This window comes from Hippocampus comes, unplaced genomic scaffold (genome assembly GCF_001891065.2).
Source record: "Hippocampus comes isolate QL1 unplaced genomic scaffold, H_comes_QL1_v1.1 scaffold67, whole genome shotgun sequence".
In the NCBI taxonomy this organism is placed as follows: domain Eukaryota; kingdom Metazoa; phylum Chordata; class Actinopteri; order Syngnathiformes; family Syngnathidae; genus Hippocampus; species Hippocampus comes.
This window is the reverse complement of record NW_017805221.1, coordinates 1,373,742-1,396,783: the sequence shown is the minus strand read 5'-3', so window position 1 is coordinate 1,396,783 and position 23,042 is coordinate 1,373,742. Positions and strand designations below refer to the sequence as shown.

The window sequence follows — 23,042 nt, the reverse complement described above, 5'->3', positions numbered from 1 at the left end:
GGCGTGCCAGTAAACCTCCAGTGAATTAAGAGAGTGACGGGGGGGGGGGGGTAGGAGGAGGATCGACGCTGAAATACAGAATGGGCGACAAATTAAGAGAGGAAGGACAAAATCTGTGTTCTCAACACACACGCGCACACACGTGCGGAAAATGGAGGAAGTGAGGCGAGCAAGAGAAAACACTGACGAGGCAGAAGCTGCGGCAGGAACGCAACAAAAGAGATAGATCATGAGAGATTCCAGGAAGAATTGATCCCGAGACCGCGGCGTCGACAATAGAGAGGACATTACCATAAAACGCAGGCGGCGGCGGTGGGAGAGCGGGGCCGGCGTGTAATGCAAACTCACACGGCATCACTAAACGATCGCAAGCGTTTATTAGCCCTTTCGCCGGAAAACATCGCAAGGCATCGCTGCGGCCGCGTGGAGGCAACACGCCGCAGGCGGCGCGCTATATTAACGCTCACACAAGCAGAGTGCAGCCTTGGAAATACAAAACGCATGCCCTTCTCAAACACGCGCTCGCGCGCGCACACACACACACACACACACACACACACACACACACACACACACGGAGTCTTACGGTGCTGGAGCGGCCATGCCGGGGCATTAGCGATGCCATTGAGACCTTGACCAAAGGCACGCTATAAGACGGACGGCAGACCACACTCCAGTGTTCAAGAATGGCCATGCGGACATGGAGGTGTGCAGGGCAGCGGGGGGGGGGGGGGGGGGGGGGGGGGGGGGTGTCGTGTGAGCTTGTCTCCAGGCAAAGAACCGCACACGGGGGAGCCAAGCACAAGGAGACAAAAGATTGGTGTCGTTTTAAGTCGGAGTAGCGAGGGGTCAAAGGGGAGCTTTAAGGAACGATGAATGGAGGCAAGATGGCGGCAGGTGTTTAAAACGGGAGGCACGAGGCAGTCGGCGCAGGCACGCAAGAAGACAATAAGCGGCGAGACAAGATCCACGAGTCTATCCGGTCAAGGTTAGAGCTGAGCCCGACGCCTTTGCCAAAATGACTTTTCCACAATGACCTCCCCCCTCCCCTCTTTTCGCGATCTCGACCGCGTCAATACTGTGAAAAAGTTGAATGAGCGCAGGCAAGATGATGTCGCATCTGTTTAAGCTCGACATGATCTCTGGAGAATTGATTAGGAAACCAAACGAAGCATTCAACGCCGGATTGCGTTTCGAACTGAGCTATTTTACACCGACGTGCGCCGTATGTGTGGGGAAAAAAAAAGAAAAAAAAATGTCCTGCAGCAGCAGACTCCATTCACACGCATGACTGAGAATGCCCAATTTCATCCATTTATCATCCTTTTCAGACTAGAAGTCAAACTGATTGGCTTTTGACTCAGCATGAGACTTGATTCGAGTGTGACTGTTTGTGTGCTTTTGACTGTCTTTGTTCTTCATTTATGGTTCTAGCAAGTTTTTTGGAGCGCGGCCTTGACCGGGTCGGGGAGAACTTATTTTGATGGTTTCCAAACCCGATCAGCTGTCACAAGGAAGCAGTGACCGCTCTGGCGAAGGCGAAAGTGACAGCTGAAACTTCGGTAAGACTTTTTCTCTCCACACCAAAAAAAAACACCCAAAAAAAATTGAACCTAATTCAACTAATAGGACAAAATGAACATCGCAATTTAGCGCCCGCTAGTTGGCAGCAGAGCAAATCAGGCCCTTCGTTTCTGACAAATTCAATACTATTTGGAGAAAGAGAAACTTTGAGGACGACAGCATGATCAAAGTGTGGCAAATGTCACACTGTACACCGACAACTTTCTGCATAAGAAGAAAAAAACTGATAAAGATCGTGAAATTAAATCACTTGTGCAATATGCAGATAAAATCCCTCCGTGGCTTGATGTACAGGCATCGTAATCTCAAATCACAATCTCGTATCTCTTAGGGCAAGCATTACAATGATTGTCTTCCGTTTTTTTTCAAACTGAATTTTGTATCACGAAAAGAGAGAAAAAAAACACATCCTATGCCAACAAGGCAAGAACCATCGCGTTACATCTTTAGCACCGTGTCCTCCATAATTCTTGATACCAACGCCTCGTGCCAACAAATCCGTCAAAGTGACTTCTGGTGTTTGTTGCGCCGTTGAACTGAGAACGTGTTGGTTGATGAGGGGGAGAGCAGAACCGAGGGATAGAGGAGAGAGGGGGGAAGAGAGAGCGAGAGAGAGCGACGCCGAGGGACCGAGGGAGAGATGAAGAAGGAAGGAAAAAAGCCGGGAGGCCGCCTGCGAGCCAGGGCGACGCCCCCCCCCTTTCAATGATCGTCGCTGCACTTCCTCCCCTTTCCTCCCCCATTCCCCACGCTCCCTCGCTCCCCCCTGTCTCACCTGCGCCTCGTTCTCTTTCAACAGCCTGCGCGTGCGCGCGCCGCCGGGATCGTCGGTCACGTTGAGGATGACCACGCTCTTCTTCTCCCAGCCGATGAACGAGCCGTCCGTCAGGCCTTCCACCACCGACAGGAACTCTTGGTAGCCGTGGTGACGCGTGGACACCACGGAGAAGGCGGTCCAGTCGTACTCCTCCAGCACCTCAAATATGACCTCCAGTTGGAGGGCCGTAGAGGAGCTGAACTGGAGAAAGATGGAACCCGATTCCTGATTTGGGGGGAAGACAGCAGCAGACGAGGTTAAACAAAACAAACAAACAAACAAAAAAGAGCGCAAAAAGTCCTACCCTGGCGTAAAACTGTGGCTAAAACGCAGCCACTATGCGCTAGCATATCACTTGAAAGCCTTTCAACTAGTGGCGGATGCTGGTCTGTCAAGGAAGGGAAGCTCAATTTCGGCCTACATCATAAAATGTGTCCTGTTATTTATACGTGAATTCTACTCTCCTTTCCTTTTCCAAAAAAAAAAAAAAATGAGAAGGTTGCCTTCACCATAAGATCGGTTGATTGGCTCATTTCGCTATCAATCAAAAAGAGATTCAGCCTCAGACAGATCATCCAATCATCATGCAGAAAGCTGAGTTTCCGGGCCCGCCCATAAACGCCCACTGTCCATCGACTCCCAGAGATGCTGAGCGTCCGATGGGCGGGACAAAACCAGCATTTATCCAATGGCTCGTCTCGTTTCAATGCATCGGGACAACCTAACTGGAACTCTCTCGACGCCCGGCGTCCGCGCGGGCGACGCTCAGCGTCCACACAGTTTAAAGCGCAGTGACGGTGCGGAAATGAATGAGAAGAGAGTCGAGTCGTAACCAGTAATAAGAGGCTGATTCGGAACAAAAGTTGAGCGCATTGTAGTGCATATTTAGTCAATGACATGCCCACACAATTGTACGTACACACCTATAATTTGATCACTTACTTTTTGACATTTTAGGGGAAGCTGAGCTTCCGTTGCAGTCAGAGCAATCGCCTCTGCTTTCAACTCTGAAAGGGGTTTATTTTGATTTATGCGCAACGCCGAAGCAACGCAGGGCTTGAAGTTTTAATGGGGCCGGTGCAGCTGCAGGGCTAAAACATCTCAGATTGTCGCGCGGATTCCTATGAAGTCCAGATGGGAGCCTTCCTAAAAAAAAGACCGTTCACAGCTGGAAGGACGACGCGAGGCGACAGTGCAGCTTTCAAGGAAGTTCATCCAGAGTGCCGCAATTTAATTCACTCGCGAAGCGCAAACGCAAGCCTTGATGCAAAGTCGTTGGCTGAGACATCCTTGATCGCCAGCTTAAGATCCGTGAACGACACGACACGGGATGGGACGTTGGGCTCTTCCTCCAGATCTATGGTGAACTACTATAAGCGCAGCAACACTTGGCAACCGACACTCTCGCACTGAATAAACAGTGCGAGTCGGCCTAATGCTGATTATTTACATTATGCCGTAGTAATATTAATAGTCGTTTTGCAAAAAAATAAAATAAAATTGCAATGGAGGTGAGTATATTACATTCAGCAATTAGAACAACATAAAAAAAGAAAATGCTTTTTGAGGGTGATTTTGGGAGTGCGCATTATACACGTGTGCATATTATTCACGGGACTTTACGGTACTGTCCACTTCATTTTGGGGGTGGGGGGGGGTTCTTCCCACCTTAGCAACGTTTAGACTATCTATGTCGCAATGCTCTCTTGTTGCTCCCTCGCCCCACTTTGTGTACTGGGTGTCTGTAACCTCCTTCTTCCCCCTTCTGTTTTCTGTTTAGTGTTAAAACACAGATGCCACCACACATTTTGGTGCGGCTTTGAATGGGGGGGGAAAAAAAAAAAAAAAAGCCGAGTTCAAACAAGCAGCTGTTCCCTCAAGTAAGTAACATGGAGCCGTCCTACTCGGATGCCTGCTTGTCGATGACGTGGACCAGAAGCTGGATCTCAAGGATTTCGAATCAGCGCTCAAACGACTCGGCGGCCTTCTTCTCACTCCGGTTCTGGTGATTGGCGAGAGCCAAGTGACCCATCAGCGTGAAGGTTTGCAGTCCCCGTGCCCCTTCACGCCAACGGTGACAGTCACGTCACGTCTGCAGGATGCCGTCCTCCCACCCGGAACATCGCAGACAAGCGCGACGGGCCCAGTTGCTGGCATTTACAGATTAAACGCTGGCGAATTGCAGCACGCCTGACCTTCGGCTTCGCCCTCGCCCCTCCAGCTGCCCCCCCCCCCGCCTCCTCCCGACACCTTTGTCGTCTTCACCGAAGGCAGACGTGGTCACGTGACGAGTCGCCGTGGTAACGTAAGCCGCTGCGGCTTTCTGTTGCTGTTTCTGTATTTGTGTTGTCAAACCGCAGGGCCCTCAATTTACAGGCAAAAACAGGCCGTTGAGCCAAGCGTGAGACGTGAGGTTAAGTAGGGCTTCTGTTTGTTGCTTAGATTAATCGACTGCGGAAGAACCCATAAAAATGTATATGTCGATCAAGGAATTTTTTTTTTTTAAGGGGACTTCCCATCATTTGAGTCACATGAATGCAACAGTGGCTCACAAATGAACAATCGCACCACCCAGAAAGTGCAGTGGAACCGCTCAAGTTGATTTCAAGGTGCAAAGTTTTCAACAGGGAACGAATTAATGGCACACACACACACACACACGCACGCACCGCCGACATCTCCCCCTCACCCACGCAATAGCAACCACCGCCGCCCCCTACCTGTGGCATCCTCCCCAGCCCCGCTCCCCCTCCTACAGCCACTATGGGCAGTCCCGTTTGCGCCGACACAAACTCCAGCATGGGGGCCAGAGGACCCCAGGCCGTGCGCGGGGGCCTCTCCTCTTCATAAACCAGACCCTGCAGGGGCCGCGCGGCCAGCAGCTCACACAGCTGGGACAGCACCGTCTTCGGGCTGCTGTCGTTCACCTTGAGGATGGAGGGGAGGAAGTGATGTAAGAGAGGACAAAAGAGACGGGGGGGAGGGGGGGGGATGAAAAGATTTAGCGGACCAGATCAGTGTGTCTTAACTTTGTGTTACAGATATGGAGGGTGCAGGTAATATGCATGAGGTGAACAAAGCGAAGGAGCCGACTCGCTCGTTGTGAAAAGCCTCGCGCGACCGCAGCGCCGCGCGCCCATTCAGCTGGGATCATGAATGATTTGGAACAATGGCCGCCCATTGTCACCCGCTCCCTTCAAGTGAGGCTGAATGAGCAGAGAGGAGCGCGACAATCTCCAACCTGTAGCCAGATGACGTTGGCGGAGCCCCACTGGGTGACCACGCTCTCCCCCAGGGAGCCGTACACGCGGCCGAAGCCGGGGTACAGCACCCGTCTGCCGGGGCCGGCCAGCGCCGCCTCCGCCAGCACCGTGGCGCCGGCGTGGATGACGGCGATGTTGAAGTTCATCATTGCCCCCGCGTCGCGCTCCCGCGGGCTGGGCCGCAGCAGCAGGTGGGGCGAGGCGTCCGCCGCGCCTCGCCACTCCGCCAGGACCAGTAGGAGAGAGAGAGTCGGTATGGCGACCATGGCAACCTGCCGAGGGGGGGAGGCAGATATGTACGGCGCAAAGAGAGGGTGCCTGCAAGAGAGAGAGAGAGAGAGAAACGAGGGAGATTAAGTTTGTCTGAAATGCTTTTTGCTCCGATATCCACGACGGAGGACGTGAAAGGAGATCAATAGAGTCAAAGAATTAGATGAGAAGAAGGTCGCGGAGGGGAAAACAGCCGAGAGGAGAGGTGGGGAGGAAGGACGCCAGAAAGTGATCAGAGAGTGCGCCCAGGTAAGAAGACAGTGTCGAAAATGCAAGCAAGACAGCGCTGGGCGGGGCCTGGGCGCCTTCGCCTTCAAGCGCCTGTCGCGGATGTCACCAAAGTTTGTCAAAATGTCAATTCCATTCGCTGTTCTCGGAAATTGGACTCATTTATCCCCAACACATATTTCATGTACAAGACAACTCAATGTGCTTCACGCAAGCAAAGATAAAAAACACCTCAAAGCGTCCACAGGCACAACGGCGAACGACATTCACAATCAAACGACATTTAAACACATGAACACAAGATTTGAAATGCACTGCATTTTTTTTTCAGTGGAACTGATTTATAATTACTTCATGACTACTTCAACATTTGATGTCCTTTTAATGTGTAATCCGTTCAATAAGTGAACTGCTCCAAACGATGCAGATGGCAGAGCCGTGCACGCGTCTATCGCGTTTCCATGTCGTGTCGATGCTGTCTATATTTGTCATTTAATAGTGGCCGTATTCATGGTTAAAATCCGTCGTATAAATCGGTGCCGAAGGTCCAGGTCCCAGATGCACGAGCGACCCTACGATGAGGAAAATGAATGCCATGGCAGGAGGGGGAAAGCTCGGGAAATGGAAGCGAGAGCGTGCCGGGAAGATGCAATTGTTGCTATCTCGGTTGCAGGCTGCGAAGGAACAATATGAGAAGGAGGGAAAATGGGAGCGGGCCTTTCGAGGAAAGCGGGGCGTCAGCGGTAATAGCGGGCAGAGGCAATGATGGGGGGTGGGGGTTGTGCTGCATGAATGATAACAACAATTAAGTTCGCTGCAGCCACCCTCACCCGCACAGCTGCAACCGCGCGCTTTGGGGCGTACGCGCGAGATGAATGCGCGGCTACAGCTTGCCGCCACAGCTGCGAAACGATCGCGAGATGCCAGGGTTCATCCCTTTTGGTGCGCGGAAGGGGAACGGTTACCTGGGAGAGGGCGCCGTTCAAATTCATGGCGGCGTTTTGGATTTTCAACCGATGCCAACCGCCCTGCTTCCCCCTGTCTCCATTTTCTTGCTCCTTTCTCTTCCAACCGCCCCATTGCCAACATTCCTTCCTTCCTTCCTTCCGCCACGCACACTCACGCTGATTAAACAAGGGGACAACACTGCCATTCGCCTAAAAGTGAGTCTCCCCCACTCCGCCTCCATTTGCAAGCCCTTCCCACTCTTCTGATGATATCTCGCTCCATCTTCATCCAACTCGAGCCCTCTCGTTGCTGCATACGGTCTGATGATTCTTTGACCCTCATCGGTCTTTCTGGTGCGGAGAGGAAAATAGGAAAACAGCACCAATATGGCAGATCTGACCCCACATTTGGAGCAACGATGTGCTTGAGGAGAGGAGGGAACAAAAAAAAAAGAAAAATGAGGCATGGCGGTGGCACCAAATGCGAGGGTAGCTGCATGAAAAAGGGTATTGATTAGTGGGACGGCGTGCACGTGTTCCGCCTAAATAAATACACTGCCAGAGCTGATATTTTCTGTCACGGGGCCACGTGTGTGTGTGTGTGTGTGTGTGTGTGTGTGTGTGTGTGTGTGTGTGTGTGTGTGTGTGTGTGTGTGGCAGAGGGAACCCGGAGAAAGGAAGTGAGTGAGGCGGGTGAGAAAAAAAAAATCGAGGTGTGGAGAGATACGCAGTGAGAGAGAATGGGAAGATGTGATAATGAAGGAAGAGGGTGGAGTGGGGGGTGGGGGGGGGGACAAGGCATTTTTTTTAGTGCGCTGTAAGGCGCGGAGGATGTAGCAGGAACAGCAGCAGAAATATGGTACATCGTATAATTTGACGGAGATATATTCTGTAGTGTACCAAGCTGCGAGCCGTTAACTGTTGGGCTTGTCACGGTATTTCACTCTCGGGAGACGCGGCTCAGCTCTGCCGATGTGTGCCAAAGTCAGCCTTCTTCCAAGTGTGAATACAGTGGCGTCAACGTCCTCTGACAACGTGTTCCCATGAGCTATTTAGTCGGGAATTGGAGAAAAAAAAGAAAGGCATGTACCCCACCAGCGGCGATACCGTACATTCCCCGAACGAGAGCATTTGGGAGAGCACACAATTTTTGCCACGGCCCAACGCGGTTTCATGTCAGACAATATTTTCAGGGACCGGCCTTTAAGGTGTGCTGGAAAAATACAACAAAATAATATGACATGACCTGCATGAAAACTGTGCTATTTTCTAAACATAATAATAAACACGAATCATGACACGAGGAACGTCCTATCTGGTCGCAACACTCTCTGGTCGCTATGGTAACGTTTACACGTGCCTTCAAAATAAGATACGTCACAAATACAAAGTGCATGAAAAGTACGCCGCATATGATGCAGAGTGGGCTTGGTATGTGGGAATCTCCCGTTGAGTTAAATCCGAATTTTAAGTAGGACTCCTGATACTGTCGATGAAATGTAGCCTTCGTTTTCTTGAAAGTCGTCATCGATGCTACCCGGCCCCAAGCAAGCCCAAGCCGCAACACCGCAAAGAGGCCAGCAAGCCGACAATAAAGGCCACGATGGTTTCACTTGACTTTGCGCCTCCAAACAATCTTGTGTCGCGATGGAAATCTTCACATTTTCCCCTTATGGACAATAAATAGGATCACAAACGTCTCTCGGCAAATGTGACCTTTTGAGTTGAGCCTTATCCTGATGGGATGTTCACAGCTTTTGATTGATCCGAGCGCGCGATGACATCAGGACCCAAAAATTTCATTTTGCCAACGAGCGGCCTACTCTCGCAACACGACTCCCCCCCCCCCCCCGGACCCACACTATCAGCACCCCCCCCCCCCCCCCCCCCCAGCCCAGTTATATTTTGTTCGGATCAAACGTGCCAGCGATTGTGACAAGCCAACACACAAGCACCTTCAAGGAATACTTGGAGCGCACCGACGAAGCGTATTTGAAACGTTTCGACCGCGCTGCACCACGCCGTCACGTCAGAAGCCGTCGCTGGCGTGCATGCGTGCGGCTCTCAAAGAAACACCTGCGCCACTTGGAAACTTTATTGCTCTTTTAAGTAGCTGGAGGCAAATTAACTTCTTCGGAAGGCGGTGTCATTCGACTGTGGGGAGCAGCAAAGGGAGAAATTGTGTTTGGGAAAGAGAAAAACGTGAGGGTGGAAAGATCCCACACGGAGCTTCCCGGCTCCGAGTCTTGTGAATTGAACAAGTCATTTGACTGTCAGCAGCACAGACAACAAAGCTCATCTTTTTCAACAGCCTTGGTTTGTTTTTTTTTGGGTTTTTTTCCTTGACTTAACATGCAGAGGATAGAGGAGCGTGCCAAAACGCCTTGTGTTCGATGCCAAGTCCAGCACAAACCCCTCGATGCCGATAACGACGCTTCATGTCGCCCTCAAACGCATTTGGTCAAGTCGTCCGAGCGTATTTTGTAAATTCATTCGAACGTATTGGCCGAAATAGCTGCGTAATTTTAAGTAAATCATCACCACGTTGACACTCCCTCCCCATCGTCGTTCTGTGTCCGTCTGCAGGAGTGACTCGAGGGCGGCACGGACGCAGGAGGCAAACGCTCGGGTCACTGGGATCTGGCATCCAGGCCTCTCGCAAGCCTTTCTTTTCACCTGCGGCCGCCGACGCACTCAACTCCAATGGAGGCGCCGCGCCAGACGCCGCGCCGCGTCACATCTGCGGGTGGGGAAACGGCGAATGCAAGTGCAGCGTCTGGAACCCGCTGTGGAAGCGCAGCGCTCGGCGTGGTTATTGGGCCCCGTCGCGCTGCGCGGCTTCATTCCCTTCTGTCACGCAGAGTAATGAAGCTGCTCCCCGCTGCCGTCGGCCGCGGTCGGAGTCAATCAGACCGCGTGGCATCCGACGGTCGATACGCAACACGCGTGCAATGTATGCGCGGCGCCGCAAAGGTGTAGGCCATTTACGAGAAATGGCCCCATCTGGCAGAAAGGGCTCCTTTCCCCAAGTGAAGGATATTTGATCTTTTCCTCATTTGTACACAGAGCGTCTTTGCTCCATAGCGAGAGCGCACCATACGGGTACGACACGATACCAAGATGAGACAGTGGCAGTGCGGTGTGGTGCCCACAATGTGTGTTTCTTGGCCATTGTGTGTGCGAGATATGGCATTGCTGGGGAGCTTAGGAATGAAGGGAAGAGTGCAGCTGGAGCTCAATGCTCTCCTTGCTAATTGGCCCAGACTTCAATCACAGCCAGCGAAGTGTGTTCTCTGTCGCAAGAGATCCGCTCTCTCTCTCTCTCTCTCTCTCCTGCACACGCCGCTTTGCGATGCGAGCGTATAACTCCTCGCTTCATGCCTCCCTTGCATCCCTCTGCATCATGTTGAGCTCCAGTCGCCATGTTCCCTCCTCTCCCAAGGCATACATTTCTTTATCTTTGCCTTCTTTCACTTACGCCTTACCACCCCCCCCCACACACACACACACACACTCCCGCATGCCCCCCTCCGACCTCCCTCCCCCGCTCAGCAGCAGCAGCAGCAGCTCGCCTTCTTCCCTCTTTGATCCATGTCATGTCGACGAGCTGCCGGCAAGTGATCAGTGCAGCACCACGCATACTCTAAAGGCTAGGCCATTGGGACGAAAATTCTTTCACGGAATGATTGAAAGCCACTTGAGTGTAAAAATGAGTTGCCAAATTCACAAAAACAAAAGAAAAGATATATTGTCATTTTGAACATTCATTGTTGCACATCACAAAGCCAAAAATTAAAAACAAAAATGAAAATATTCCCTACAGTATGAAGACAACTAACATGGCTGTTGTATTATAACTAATGAATACACTTTGGATGTTATTGGGCGCTCCTCGCGAGTGATTCATTTCTGGTTTTCGGACGGTTGTGCTTATCGTGCAGCTGCTGCATTATTTCTCTCCTGACACTTCCTAATTTAGCTGCTAATTTGCTGCTCAATCAGTTAATCTCAGCTGCAATGCGGTTCCGGACAGACTCGTGTTCAAATTTCTGCCGCTACCGCACCACCGACCACTCATTCTGGTGCTGAAGTACATTTCCCGTTAGCTTAGCGGTCAGCACGGCTTCTCGTGGTCTCTCTTCTTGCTCGATGTGTCCCATGTTGAGCTACTCCTCGGGCTTCTTTCGTGATCATGATTCTTGTCAGAAGTTTTACATTTTACTTCCACCGAGGCAAGGATGAGTTACTTCAAGGGGAGAATAGCATTCGGCTGTGCCGGCTAGCAAGCTGTAGCTCATACCTGGCCTGTCACACACTGCTGCGGCAGAGCAAGTTAGCATAGCGGCTAGCATTCCACCGCGAGTTCCCCGAGCAGCCGGCAAAGCTGAGAGCTCGGTGACTGTTCAACATGGACGCACTGCTCGAAGCCGGTCACAACAACAACAACAATAAGACTGTGCCAGCAGGCGGCAGCTCCTCCAACGCTGGGATCAGACTTTCTTGAAGACATTTTCACACTGAGACAGATACGCGAACAGGCGGAAGAGTCCGAATCTCTACCTTTTGCCGTCTACCACATGTAGCGTACTGTCTACCGCGCATCAAGTGCAGACAAGGCCAACTTCCTTTTATCTCAATAGGAGACGCTATCACATTTCACGAGTTATCTATCAACGTCTTATACTGCCAGATCCGTACAGATGCCAATATTCCAAAAAACATGCCATGGGCTGATAATTCCATTAGCGTTTGATGCTTCCGTGAACGTGTTCTTTTTTTTTCCCCCCTTGTATGGAACAGTGACGAGTCGAGAGGGGGGCTGATTTAAAACAGGAAAAATCAACTGCAATTATCAGACGAATGATAATATGTTGTAATTATCCACGCGCTCATTCAGAAGCACTCAAATATCCTGACAAGATGGGCAAATGATGGCTGCACTCACATTGCCATTAACCCGTAAAATTTTTTTCCCCCCTTTTATCATCTTTTTAAGGAGAAGCCTGACGTAAAAACACCACCCAAAAAATTTCCATCTGTCCTTTTCGTGCTCTCTAACCTTTTGCCGGGACAAACGGGAGCAATCACCTTGACATTCCACTCTCGTGTGCCTCTTTGACGTCATTTTATTTTGACATTTCGAGTCCCCTTCGATTTCCATGTGGTCACTGGGAACTGATTTTGAGCTTTGGGCCATCTCAGACCTCAGATTCAAACATCCCCTTTTTGGATCCTGACTGAAGATTCCTTCCTGTCAGAAGCCGCCGGAGCATTTCATGGTATACGTTGAGGGGGATCCATTTCATTCTTCGACTGGGAAGACCCGCCTCCCTTTGGTTTCTTCTCTGCATTGGCGGAAAGGAGATGGAGTTGACCCTGTACCATATCGTACGTGGTCCGAGATGGGAGCCGTGTCGGATTTTTCGCAACTTGACCTCAGCTTGAGCGGCCTCGACGTCATCGGATGCGCCGTGCGGAGGCGGGCCGAGGAGAGAGCACTTGAGAAGGAGATTGACCGTTTGATTGTCTGTGAATACGCCAAGTTGTCATGACTAACAGCACTGATTTTATATCTGACTTGAATTTGAAACATGAAGCGGACATTCGTGGCCATAGTCGTCATTCAGCCACACAGACAGATGCGTAATTTATTACGACGTCACGTCGTATTTAGTGACTGACGTCTCCGTGAAATGAGATCGAAAAGGCTCGCCTCATTTCCCCCCCAAATATTTAGCGCGTCTCCGTAGATATGGTGATTAAAAAAGAAGAATGAGCCCCTACACCAGATTAACTTGGGTAAACATACGTTGCGAGTGACATCGTCTCTTCTTCTGCGCATGCGGACCACTTTGGAGACCGAAAAGACGGAGGTCGCATTTAACATGGAGTGTGAATGCTTATACTCAACTCAAGTGGATTCCGAGAGCACTTTACAGCAACCACCGCTGTATACCAAGTGCTGTACATGGAGCAAAAAGAATTCATTCAAGATGGTTAGAGAGAGGGCTTGCCGAACGTTGATTCTAAAGAGAGGCTCCGCCCCTCTCTGAGCGTCCACTTAGTTCCCGGTACCTCTCATCGTGTCAGGTGGCATCCCTGAGGCACTGGAGCCCAGAGAGGTGAGGTGGGCCAAGATTTGAAAACAAATACCAGAATCTTAAAGAGAACTCTAAAATGTATCGGGAGCCAGGAAAGGGATGCCAGAGGAGGAGTTACAGTTTGTGCTCCCTCTTACGAGTACCGGTCAAGAAGCAAGGGGCAGCATTCTGGACCAACTGGAGACGATTCATGGAGGATTGGCTGACTCCAAAGTCAAGTGCATTACATTAATCCAGCACACAAAGTAAAAAAAAAAATCAAATGTCACCTCAAAACCCGAATTGAGCATGAAGCCCCCCCCCCACAGTGTGAACCGAGCCGAAGTACGGGTTATTCAAAAATGAAAAATATCCAAGCGTCTGAATGACTCACTGTCAAATCTGTCAGTCTGGTCTCTTTTTCATTTGCCCTCTCGGTTAACACGTGCGCAAAAGCCGCACGCTTGCGCGTCAGACGAGAACAACCTCGACAAATGGTTTATTACTCTCATGAGTGTTCAGACATAAATAAAAGAAAGGTCATGTGCTTTCAGGTGCGAGAGGCCGGCGACGTTGCGTCCGGCTTTCTCCTGACAGAACGCGCGAGAAGGTTTCTCAAAGGCAGCACCCCTGACACGATTCACAAATTCACATCGTCATGTTTTTTTGCGTGTGTGTAAAATCTCTCCTCAGCTACTTCTTAAAAAAGTAAATCAATCAATCACTCATTCCCGTTCGATTGTGCTCTTTCTATAGCCTAATAAAGAAAGAATTGTTGTCAACGAAGTATGTTGACGAAATCCATCTTGGCTGAGAGACTATTAACGATGTGATCTGAGGGACGAGCCAGGGTCGTTCCAGGTTGTTAGTGGAAGAGTCTTCGATGCGTTTTCCTTTTTTTCTTTCTGCTTTTGTTACTCATTTTCAATCCAATCATCCTTTTTAAGGCTAATGCGAGATCCGTTATCTGAGCCGCTTCTCCTCGCGGGTTCGCGGGCGCACTTGGAGCCGATCCCGGCTGACTTCAGTCAGTGGGCGGGGCACACCTTCAACTGGCCAATCGCAGGTGTTGTTGTCAGATGGGCTTGAAATTCTCTTCAAGTGTTTTGGAATCATAGTTTGTTATATATTTCTTTGAAGGGTTAATGTGGGCCGTTATGAGGATTTTGAAGTGGTCCGTCAATTCATTGCAGTTTTCCTTTATTTGCATCAGGACTCGAGGCCAACACAACGCATTTTTTTTTTTTTTTTGGATAGACTGGAAGATACCTGTTATTCCACTCTTTCAAATATCTTGGTGATCTTATTTCACCACTTGAGCGGGGCAAAATATTAGAAACACCTCTCTCGGTATGCTAAACAGTGGACAGCTCAATCATGGATCCTTTTACTTTCTGCTTGATGAAAATAGAGTTGATTTCGCAGCGGCGTCAGCGTGCAGCGCATTTACATAATGTGCTGTACGTTCATGAATAAAATGCCAGGCTCTGATTGCTGTTGCTTTTTTTTTTTTTTTTTTTTTTTCAAAGCAAGTCGCCAAATGAAAAGCAGCAACCTAATGCATTGGCGCTTTTGGACCTAGCGCAAATAAAGCTTGCCGCACTCTGAGCGCGACTAAACTGGACAATCGCAAACAAACCGGCACCTTTGGCGATTGACCCTGGCACACCGACTAACTCGCTGCAAACGGCAAAATTGCGACCTCTGGTGTTCTTATTGGGAACACACTTATTTAGACTCCACATCGACTTGATCGGCCGTTCATATCGAACTCAATGGCCGCATATCTAATTGCCGGCCATTCGTGGAAAGTCAGTGCAGACGCATTCATTCGTGTTCAGCCACGTCACTCAGTGTGTGACCTGCTCTATTGTATGCCACCGACTCTGTACTTTTTGGTGTTGCTTTACAGTAAACTGATTATTCTGCCAGTCCCTCGCACGAGCCGCACTGTGGCTCCACTCCGCTCGCACCGGCGCCATTGATTGGCCAGACACTGGGATCGCCTAGCCTCATCTAAATCAGTCCCTAATTAAAAGAAGCACGATGAAAAGCAGCCGACGCTGCGGCCCGGCAAGACCTGCGAGGAGAAACGTGTTTTAACGCAACCTGCCCGTGCATGGCAATGACTCATAATCTGATTGCGGGGATAAACGAGATTAAAGCGGCACAGAAAACCTTCAGTGACGACGATCGGGTTTTTTTGCGCGAAGTCGCACCAGCAGGCATCCGTCAAGGTTCTGTGTTGTGCGTTGAATCAAGTCAAATGAAACCCCGCAGATAAATGGCAAATTGTTCTTTTCAAAGTAGCGAGCGCCTCGTTTCGCCGAAGCCCAGGCAGCATGTCGGCATTAAATCTGTCGCTGCATAGCAATGTCGGGTTGGAGCGGCGTTATGGCGCGGCACATAAGCAGAGGTGTTAGAAACACTTCTCTCAGCCTGTCCTATAAAGCTTAATGCATCCGTTTCCTGCGGAAAAGTAAAAAAAAAAAAAAACCACAAAAAGCAGCAGAGGCAGGAGGATGCTAAGGAGTGAGCGAGGCGGAGGTGTTTTGTGGAGACTCGTACGATTCCCAAGAGACTAAGCTGGCAAGAGGTTAGTGAGGGGAATAACAGAAAGGAGTCGTGTTAGGCTATTACACGACCGTCGGGAGCGACTAATCTCTGGACGCGTGTTGCGCACCGAAGGAATCACAAACCTCGTATATTGTCTTGAAATCAAGGCCGCCTGCTCAAACTGTGGCACTTTACCGTGTCTTCATCTTTTCCGCTATGGTGAATCTTAATGCAGAGATTGCGACACCGAGCGTCCGGCGGCGGCAATTTATCTTCCAGTTACTTCCTGTCACCGGGAAATGCAAAACGTGTTCACGGACCCTGCGTCTCGATTGTCAAAAGCGACCCATTCAGTCAATACGGTGCAACTTCTTGAATTATGTTTTGTCGCAAGACTCACTCCAAAGGCTGGTACCGCTGTCGCGCGTGATATTCCGCACGACCTCGCCATACTTCACATGAGCTCAGTTCAGCAAGTGTGAACGGATTAACTGTGCAGGGGGCTTGAAAAGTATCTCCCTGTTAAAAAAAAAAAAATCCAAATCATTTTGTTTGCATTTTAAAGTCCCCAATCAGTGAAAGTAAACGTATGAGGCTTAAGAGCTGTGATACGAGTTTGGCTCTCAACTGCTGTGGGCGTGTCTGTTGAAGATCCGGCTCAGCTGGCTAAAGTCAAGCCTCTCCTTTCTCATGAGCACTTTCAGATGCAGTCATTCATGCCTATGTCACTCCTCGGCGGGATTACTGTAACGCATTTGACTTTGGAGTCAGCCAATCCTCCATGAAGCGTCTCCAGTGGGTCCAGAATGCTGCCGCTCGCCTCTTGACTGCTACTCGTAAGAGGGAGCACATCACTGCTATTATGGCATCCCTTCACTGGCTCATTTTCAAGTTCTTTTCAAGAGCCCATGATTTGTTTTCAAATGTTGAAATGGCCGGGCCCCCACCTGACCTGTCGGAGCTCCCGCCGGCTGCCTCAGGTCTGCGGACCGGACACTGTTACAAGTACTGAGAGCTAAGCTCAGAGGGGATAGAGCCTTTTCCGTTGCCGCTCCTTCTCTTTGGAATGAATGTTGGGCAAATGAAAATGAAAAATGAAATTCCAATACCTTCAATAGCATCATGCTGAAAAACAGGAGACACGGAATTGCGGGTATTGACAAGCAGGGATGAATGCCATTCAAACAAATGCAAGAAACATCAGGCAGCCTCGGTGAGAGGCCTTTTGTCATCTTCTTTCTCCCGTTGAGAAGACGCGGTGCAAATTCCCTTTAAGATGCAAGCGCGCGTATCAGCATTGGGAAAAGCTGCACGGGCTCCGCCTGCGAATTTCACATTCCAACTCGGAAGCTATTTTTTTTTAAACGCCAAGGAAAGAAGGCAACTCTGTACCGCCAGGTTAATCCGGTGCAGTCAGTTCAGCCCAAAGGCCACGCCGAATACCGACACTTTACCCGCTCCTATTTTCCACACCGGGGTGACAAGAGGTTCCCCCAGAGTCTTGACCCCCGTGGGACACCGTGCTGCCAACACACACACACACACACACACACACACACACACACACATACACACACACACACACACACACACACACACAAATACACAATCACACAATTTCCTCTTTTAAATCACCAGTTCCGCAGTCGTTTCCGCGGGCATCAATCTCGGTGACGGACTGCCGCAAAACACTGTGTGAGGCTAAACATGCCTGCGTCTTTCTCCACCTTTGCTCTGTCTGTGTGTGTGTGTGTGTGTGTGTGTGTGTGTGTGTGTGTGTCTGCCAGTCTGCCCTCCTGCTATCTGTGCCTGTCCATCTCCACCCGCTCTTTCCACGAGTCCCCGATATTGTTGAAACGTTCAAATAAGTTCTGGCTCAGCTCTTGTCGGGCCTCATCCGGTCCTATTGTGAGCATACTGTTGCCAAGGGTTAGTAGCCCTTAGCCGTTGCTCACTTTTTTTTTTTTTGCAACGTAAAATAAAATGATATAAAATACAAGCTATTATTACAAGCCAGCCTTTACAAAAATCTCGCCAAGTATTAATGCAGTTGCGCATTAGTTATTTTGATTCGTAGGAAATGTAAAGCACTGTGAGCCCCCGTATTTATACGGCTATTTCAAAAACACTTTAAAAAGTTAAACAAACGCAGGTATTTAGGTTTTACTTCCTATGCTGAACATAAAAGAGAGACCGTTTTAAGGGAGAAATTTCATTTATAAAAAAAAAAAAAAAAAAAGAATTAACAATAGCCTTCAGGCCAACACGCTTACGACCATTTAAAGTCTGATTAACCCGAAATGAATTTCAACTGTTCTCAGTTTTTTTCTCCCCCCCCAACTTTTTTTGAGTTCCCTTTCATCAACTCATTTTTGCATTCAGGAGATTCTTTTTTTTCACAATTTTATTCAAGGGTTGATTTTTTTTTTTTTTTTTTTTAAACCCTTTCAGGGACAGCGGTTACTACAGTGGACAGCTTATCATGTTATCAGGTTACAGGGTGCATTAAAGGGTTAAATCAGCCATAATTCCAAAAGGGAGGTGACCGCAGCATGATTTTTTTCAGATTTTAGTCAAAGGTGGAGGGAATTAGGTACTGTTCCAAATCCCAGACAGCGATTGCACAAAACCTTCAGTGTTCTGATGAGACAAACAAACAAACAAAAAAGCCATTTCTGCTTTCGTTCCATTAGTGGTGGCAAAACATTTTAAATGATTTACCTTGGTCTCATTTTCTCAATTCGCAAAAATCTGGTCTTAGAACGGTGGTGTGTGGACTTTTTAGATCCACTTATATGACACTTCTCGGTATTGTAATCCAAGAACTTAATAAGGAGGCAAGAGATATGAGAAATTTGAAGCGCAATGAATATTTTAACGCAAATCTGAGGAACAAACGTCAGGGACAGGAAGGCGATCGCCTTAGGAAGCGCTCTGATGAATTTAGGAGGCATGGGAGGACGGGAGGAGACGGGTGAGGATGATGGGAGCCCGGAGACGTCGCTGAGCTGGTGAATGATGGCGGCCAACGCGGAGTGGAAAGAATAACAGAGAAGAGAGAGATCGTTTCAGTCTGGTTATCAAGCCCGTGATGAGCTGAAAGGCCCGGCGACGACTTCTGCTTGTGATCGGAACACAATTGGTTCTAGAAGATCTGCTTTTGGCAGTCCAATGCTCCGAGCCGCATGTTGATGTTGGGCTAGCCCAGTGGAGGGGGAGTGGGGGGGGGGGGGCTCACGTGACAGCCGCTACTTTGATGCTAACTTTGCTGAGCTTGCGCACACACACTGCAGATGCTTCTTGGATGTGTTCATTCACGTGAGTTTGCTCCATTACGACTAATTAACTTGGCTTGCTAAGAAGAAAAATCGATCGAAGCAATGGAGGCTGAACAAGGAAGCAAACGAGCACAACAAGCTAACGGAGGGCTATGATGTATCGGAGCCAAGTCACTTGATGAGCTGTCATGAAGGTTACGAACACATCGGGGCTGCACTAGTTTGGATCAATGTGGGAGCAAAGCCGACCCAGCGTCTAAGTGGACTAAGCATCTGTTTAGGGCACCGCAAGCACTAGCCACCGAGGCAAAAAAAAAAAAATAAATTAACGTCTTCAGAGCCTGGAGTCGTCCCGGGAACGGAACTCAGCTTTACCTTTTGCTTGCGCTCGCGTAGGTTTTCTCTCTGCTTATTCAATTAAAAATGTGTTCCGTGAAAATAGTCAAGGATATTATTTGGGGTGGGGTGGGGGGGATTATAGTTACTTGCATTCTGGAAAAGCAAAAATGTTTTTAGCGTTTGAATGTTTAATTTCTCATGAGAATGAGGAGATCGATTCAGTTTGAAGTTCCTCAAAATTGGTAAAACGCCGCAAGCTCGCTGAAATTGCGAGAGTCCACATGGAAGCACTTGACGGTGCCTACTGGGACACCAACAGTCAAAGGCAGATGGTTAAATCACTTTTTCAAGCACTGCAAATGAAAAGAATTATTGCCAGAGCTAAATGCGACAAATATATAGCGGGAAAACTGGGAACCCCCTCATCCAATTGCTTACATTTTTTTTTTTTTTTTGAGAGAGCATTAGCAAGTCAAAGGAGAATTATAACAAAACATGACGTCATATTATGAAGCTAGAAGCTGTAAACTCGAGACACCATCTTTCTCAAAAATATACTTTTTTTTTTGGGGGGGGTAATATCTGACACCTCATAAAGTCGGCATATTCCCCATCGGGAATTTGAACTGAAGTTTGTAATCATAATAAATGGCGTGCACCATCTGCAGAGTTTGCCCTGTCGGAGGCAATTGCTAGCAGGCCCGGTTCATATCCCGATAACCTCTGCGACGGCTGTCAGACATCAACAAAGTGAATATAGAAGCGCTTCATCAAGGCAACTCTTAACGCCGAGAGGAACACCCGTATCACGGGCTGCCGGCACCGTAATCGCACTAAAGCAACAACCTGCGATCTCGTTCAAGACTAATTGATGCTGTATGCTAATGAGCTTCACCTTCGTGACTGCCGTGCTGAAGATCGCCGTTGGGGGGGAGAGGATGCTATCGTCTCATGTTAGATCGCGCAGTTTTTAGTCTGGATTGAAAAGCATTTACACTCGGCCGGGGGCTGACTTCGCATCTGTGCAGCATATCGGCAAACGGCGGCTTCACCATATTTGCTTCAAACAAGACTAATTACGATGACGAGCTTGAGCACATACTTGCACCAAGATGCCAAATACGGCGGTAACATTGTACCAGTGTTGCAAGCCATGTGGCAAAATGGCCGCCCCCTTTGATGGACAAAAAACAAAAACCGGTATGTTTTGCTGCTTAACTCATATTCCACAAACACAATCGTCATTAGAATGCCGTCTTGAGACTAGCGCAGGCGCATAGAAAGATCACTCATTTTGGTTTCTTGAAAGACTAATTAACAGCATATGCAATGAATAAGTTATTCAAACAGATATGTGCGCTATTTCCTAATCCGCTCATTGATCTTTTTTTTTTTTCCCAAAACTTGCTGACTGCTGATTGGCCAAAAAAAAAAAAAATCCTGATTGTTTGAAGTCTAATATGAACACACACTAATGATTTGTTCTCCACAGAAGCAGCAAACTGGGAAAAGGCCAGCCAAAGTCACGACCGATTGAACTTTTCCTGTTCGTCTTCTGCGGCGTCAATGGGTGGTCGGCAAACAGCGTCGTGGCGCATTGCTGTCTCCAACTGTTTTTCTTCCTCCATTTCAAGGAAACCGCCGTGAATTCATGTGGACCGGACGTTGTGAAATTTGGTGCTGCCATCTAGTGGTTGGGGGGGTCTGAAGTGCGCTCGCATATTTGCACGCATCAGAAGAAAAAAAAAAAAAACAGTTGAAAAATGGCAGACAGATGCACGTTCCATATAGGAACGACTTGACGACTTTATTCTCGTAACTGCTCAACTTGCCACCAGCCTTCCCCCCTTTCTGCTGCTTTTACTCATCCCTCCCCATCTGCCCTGTGCCTTCTCTTCACCTCCTCGCACCTCCCGTCACGCCGGCCTCCACACCCGCTGTCACCACCAGCACCTCTGCCTTCCTCTGCAAAGCAAAGCTCCGTCAACGCACGCACGCACGACTTTCTTCCGGGGCAACTGTACGTAAACCGCGTGGGGGTTTGAGCCCGCAGCCAAAAAGCGCCACTTCGCCGCCAGAGGCGCAAAGCAGCGGAGGCGCTGCGCCTGCGTGCAGATGACGAGCGGGCATCGCTCACCTGTGGGTGCGAAGGGGCCGATCGAAATGGGAGAGCAGCTAATTAGCAGAAACGGAGGGGGTGGGCGAAAACAACGCGAAACAACGCGTTGGTTGCCAATTTGCAGCTGCACGAAGGCGATCGCGGTGGGTCTGACTTGCTCTGACACTCTCGGTTACTGCAGCAAATCTGCCAAGAAATAATGAAATAAAACGACACTCATGCGGGCTCGCTCGTGGTCGGCGGCCTCAACTTCAGCCTCGGCGGTCTCTGCAGACCTCGGAGGCCACAGACTGATGAGGGCGGACCGTAGCAGAGCTCACGCTGATGCTGCCGATCATGGTGGCGGTTTGTTTTTCACCTCAAGCGCCGTGCACCGCAAGGCGCAAACAAAAGTTGGCATGGGAGCCCGCAGACCAACTCCTTCTCCCTCCCGTGGGCGTTGGGAAAAAAAAAAAAAAAAAAAAAAAAAGCCAAAGCCCCCAAACGAGCCGCCGCGTCTGCCTGGCGGAGTCCGACCGCAAACGGTGGCGGCCGGCTGGTTTGTCTCCCTTCGCGCCCAAATCATCCCGCCACGATCGTCGGGACGAACGGGGCGATCTTGCGGCAGGCACGCAAACCCAAAACTGGGAGCGCACGGCAGGCGAGGAGAAAATGAGCATCAACAGATATGATCGCGCATCCGCAGCGGTGCCGCGGCGCGCCGGTGTTTGAGCACTTGGCGACGGAGCGCAAACTCGCCAGAGTGAAATTCCTTGCAAACAAATCGCTCTCATGCCACCGCTCCAAAGATTTTTGCTCATGACTCAACGGAATGCCGGCGAGCGTGCCAGGCGCAACATGCGGCTGGTGACTTTTTGCAGGCGCACCAATGACAGAAGGGTCAAATGCGCTAGCCGCATGCACCTCGCCGCCCCCCCCGGCCGTCGAACATGCCGACAACCAGCTCCGCGTTACCCCCGCCTTGTCCACCTCCTCCTCCGGCGTCAATGACGCGACTTCTTTCCCAGTCACAATTAATCCGATATATGCGCGCGCGTGCGTGTACGTACGTGTGTGCGTGCGCGCGCATGTGTGTGTGAGCACTGCAAAGATGATGAAAATAAATGCACTTACTGTTTTTCACCAGCCTTTCCCCCCTCTTTCCGTGCGTCCCTCCATCCTTTTTCACATCCTTCCGTTTTGAGGTATCCGTTTTTGCGCGTGTGTGTGTGTGTGTGTGTGTGTGTGTGTGTGTGTGTGTGTGTGTGTGTGTGAGCGCGCGCGTGTCCCCCCCCACCCCCTGGGCGCCTCGCACACACTCACTCACTCACTCACGCACGCACACACACTCACACACACACGCAGAGAAATGCCGGGGAAAATATCTCTCAAAACATACATATATGATCTACGTGTATCCTCGGATCTCTCTCTCTCTCTCTCTCTCTCTCTCTCTCTCTCTCTCTCTCCCCCCCTACTCTCTCACTTCTCTCTCCCCTCTCACACACACTCTCCCTCTTTGCCCGTCTTTTGGTTAAAATTCAGTATAGGCGCCCCGTCACCTAGCAACCGTCAACCGCTC

At 49.7% G+C, this 23,042-nt stretch overlaps 1 protein-coding gene across 1 annotated transcript in view; it reads right to left on the bottom strand.

The window, feature by feature from the left end:
- grin2db (glutamate receptor, ionotropic, N-methyl D-aspartate 2D, b) overlaps window positions 1-22,742 on the bottom strand; it is a 47,540-nt gene extending 24,798 nt beyond the window's left edge. Inside the window, exons 1-4 of the mRNA XM_019869174.1 lie at window positions 22,595-22,742; window positions 5,643-5,982; window positions 5,122-5,328; window positions 2,360-2,626 (exon numbers count right to left, since the gene is read on the bottom strand). Coding sequence (XP_019724733.1) covers window positions 2,360-2,626; window positions 5,122-5,328; window positions 5,643-5,930 — 762 coding nt within the window. The 5' untranslated portion in view covers window positions 5,931-5,982; window positions 22,595-22,742. The remainder of the gene's footprint in view (window positions 1-2,359; window positions 2,627-5,121; window positions 5,329-5,642; window positions 5,983-22,594) is intronic.
- Between the last annotated feature and the right edge of the window lie 300 nt (window positions 22,743-23,042).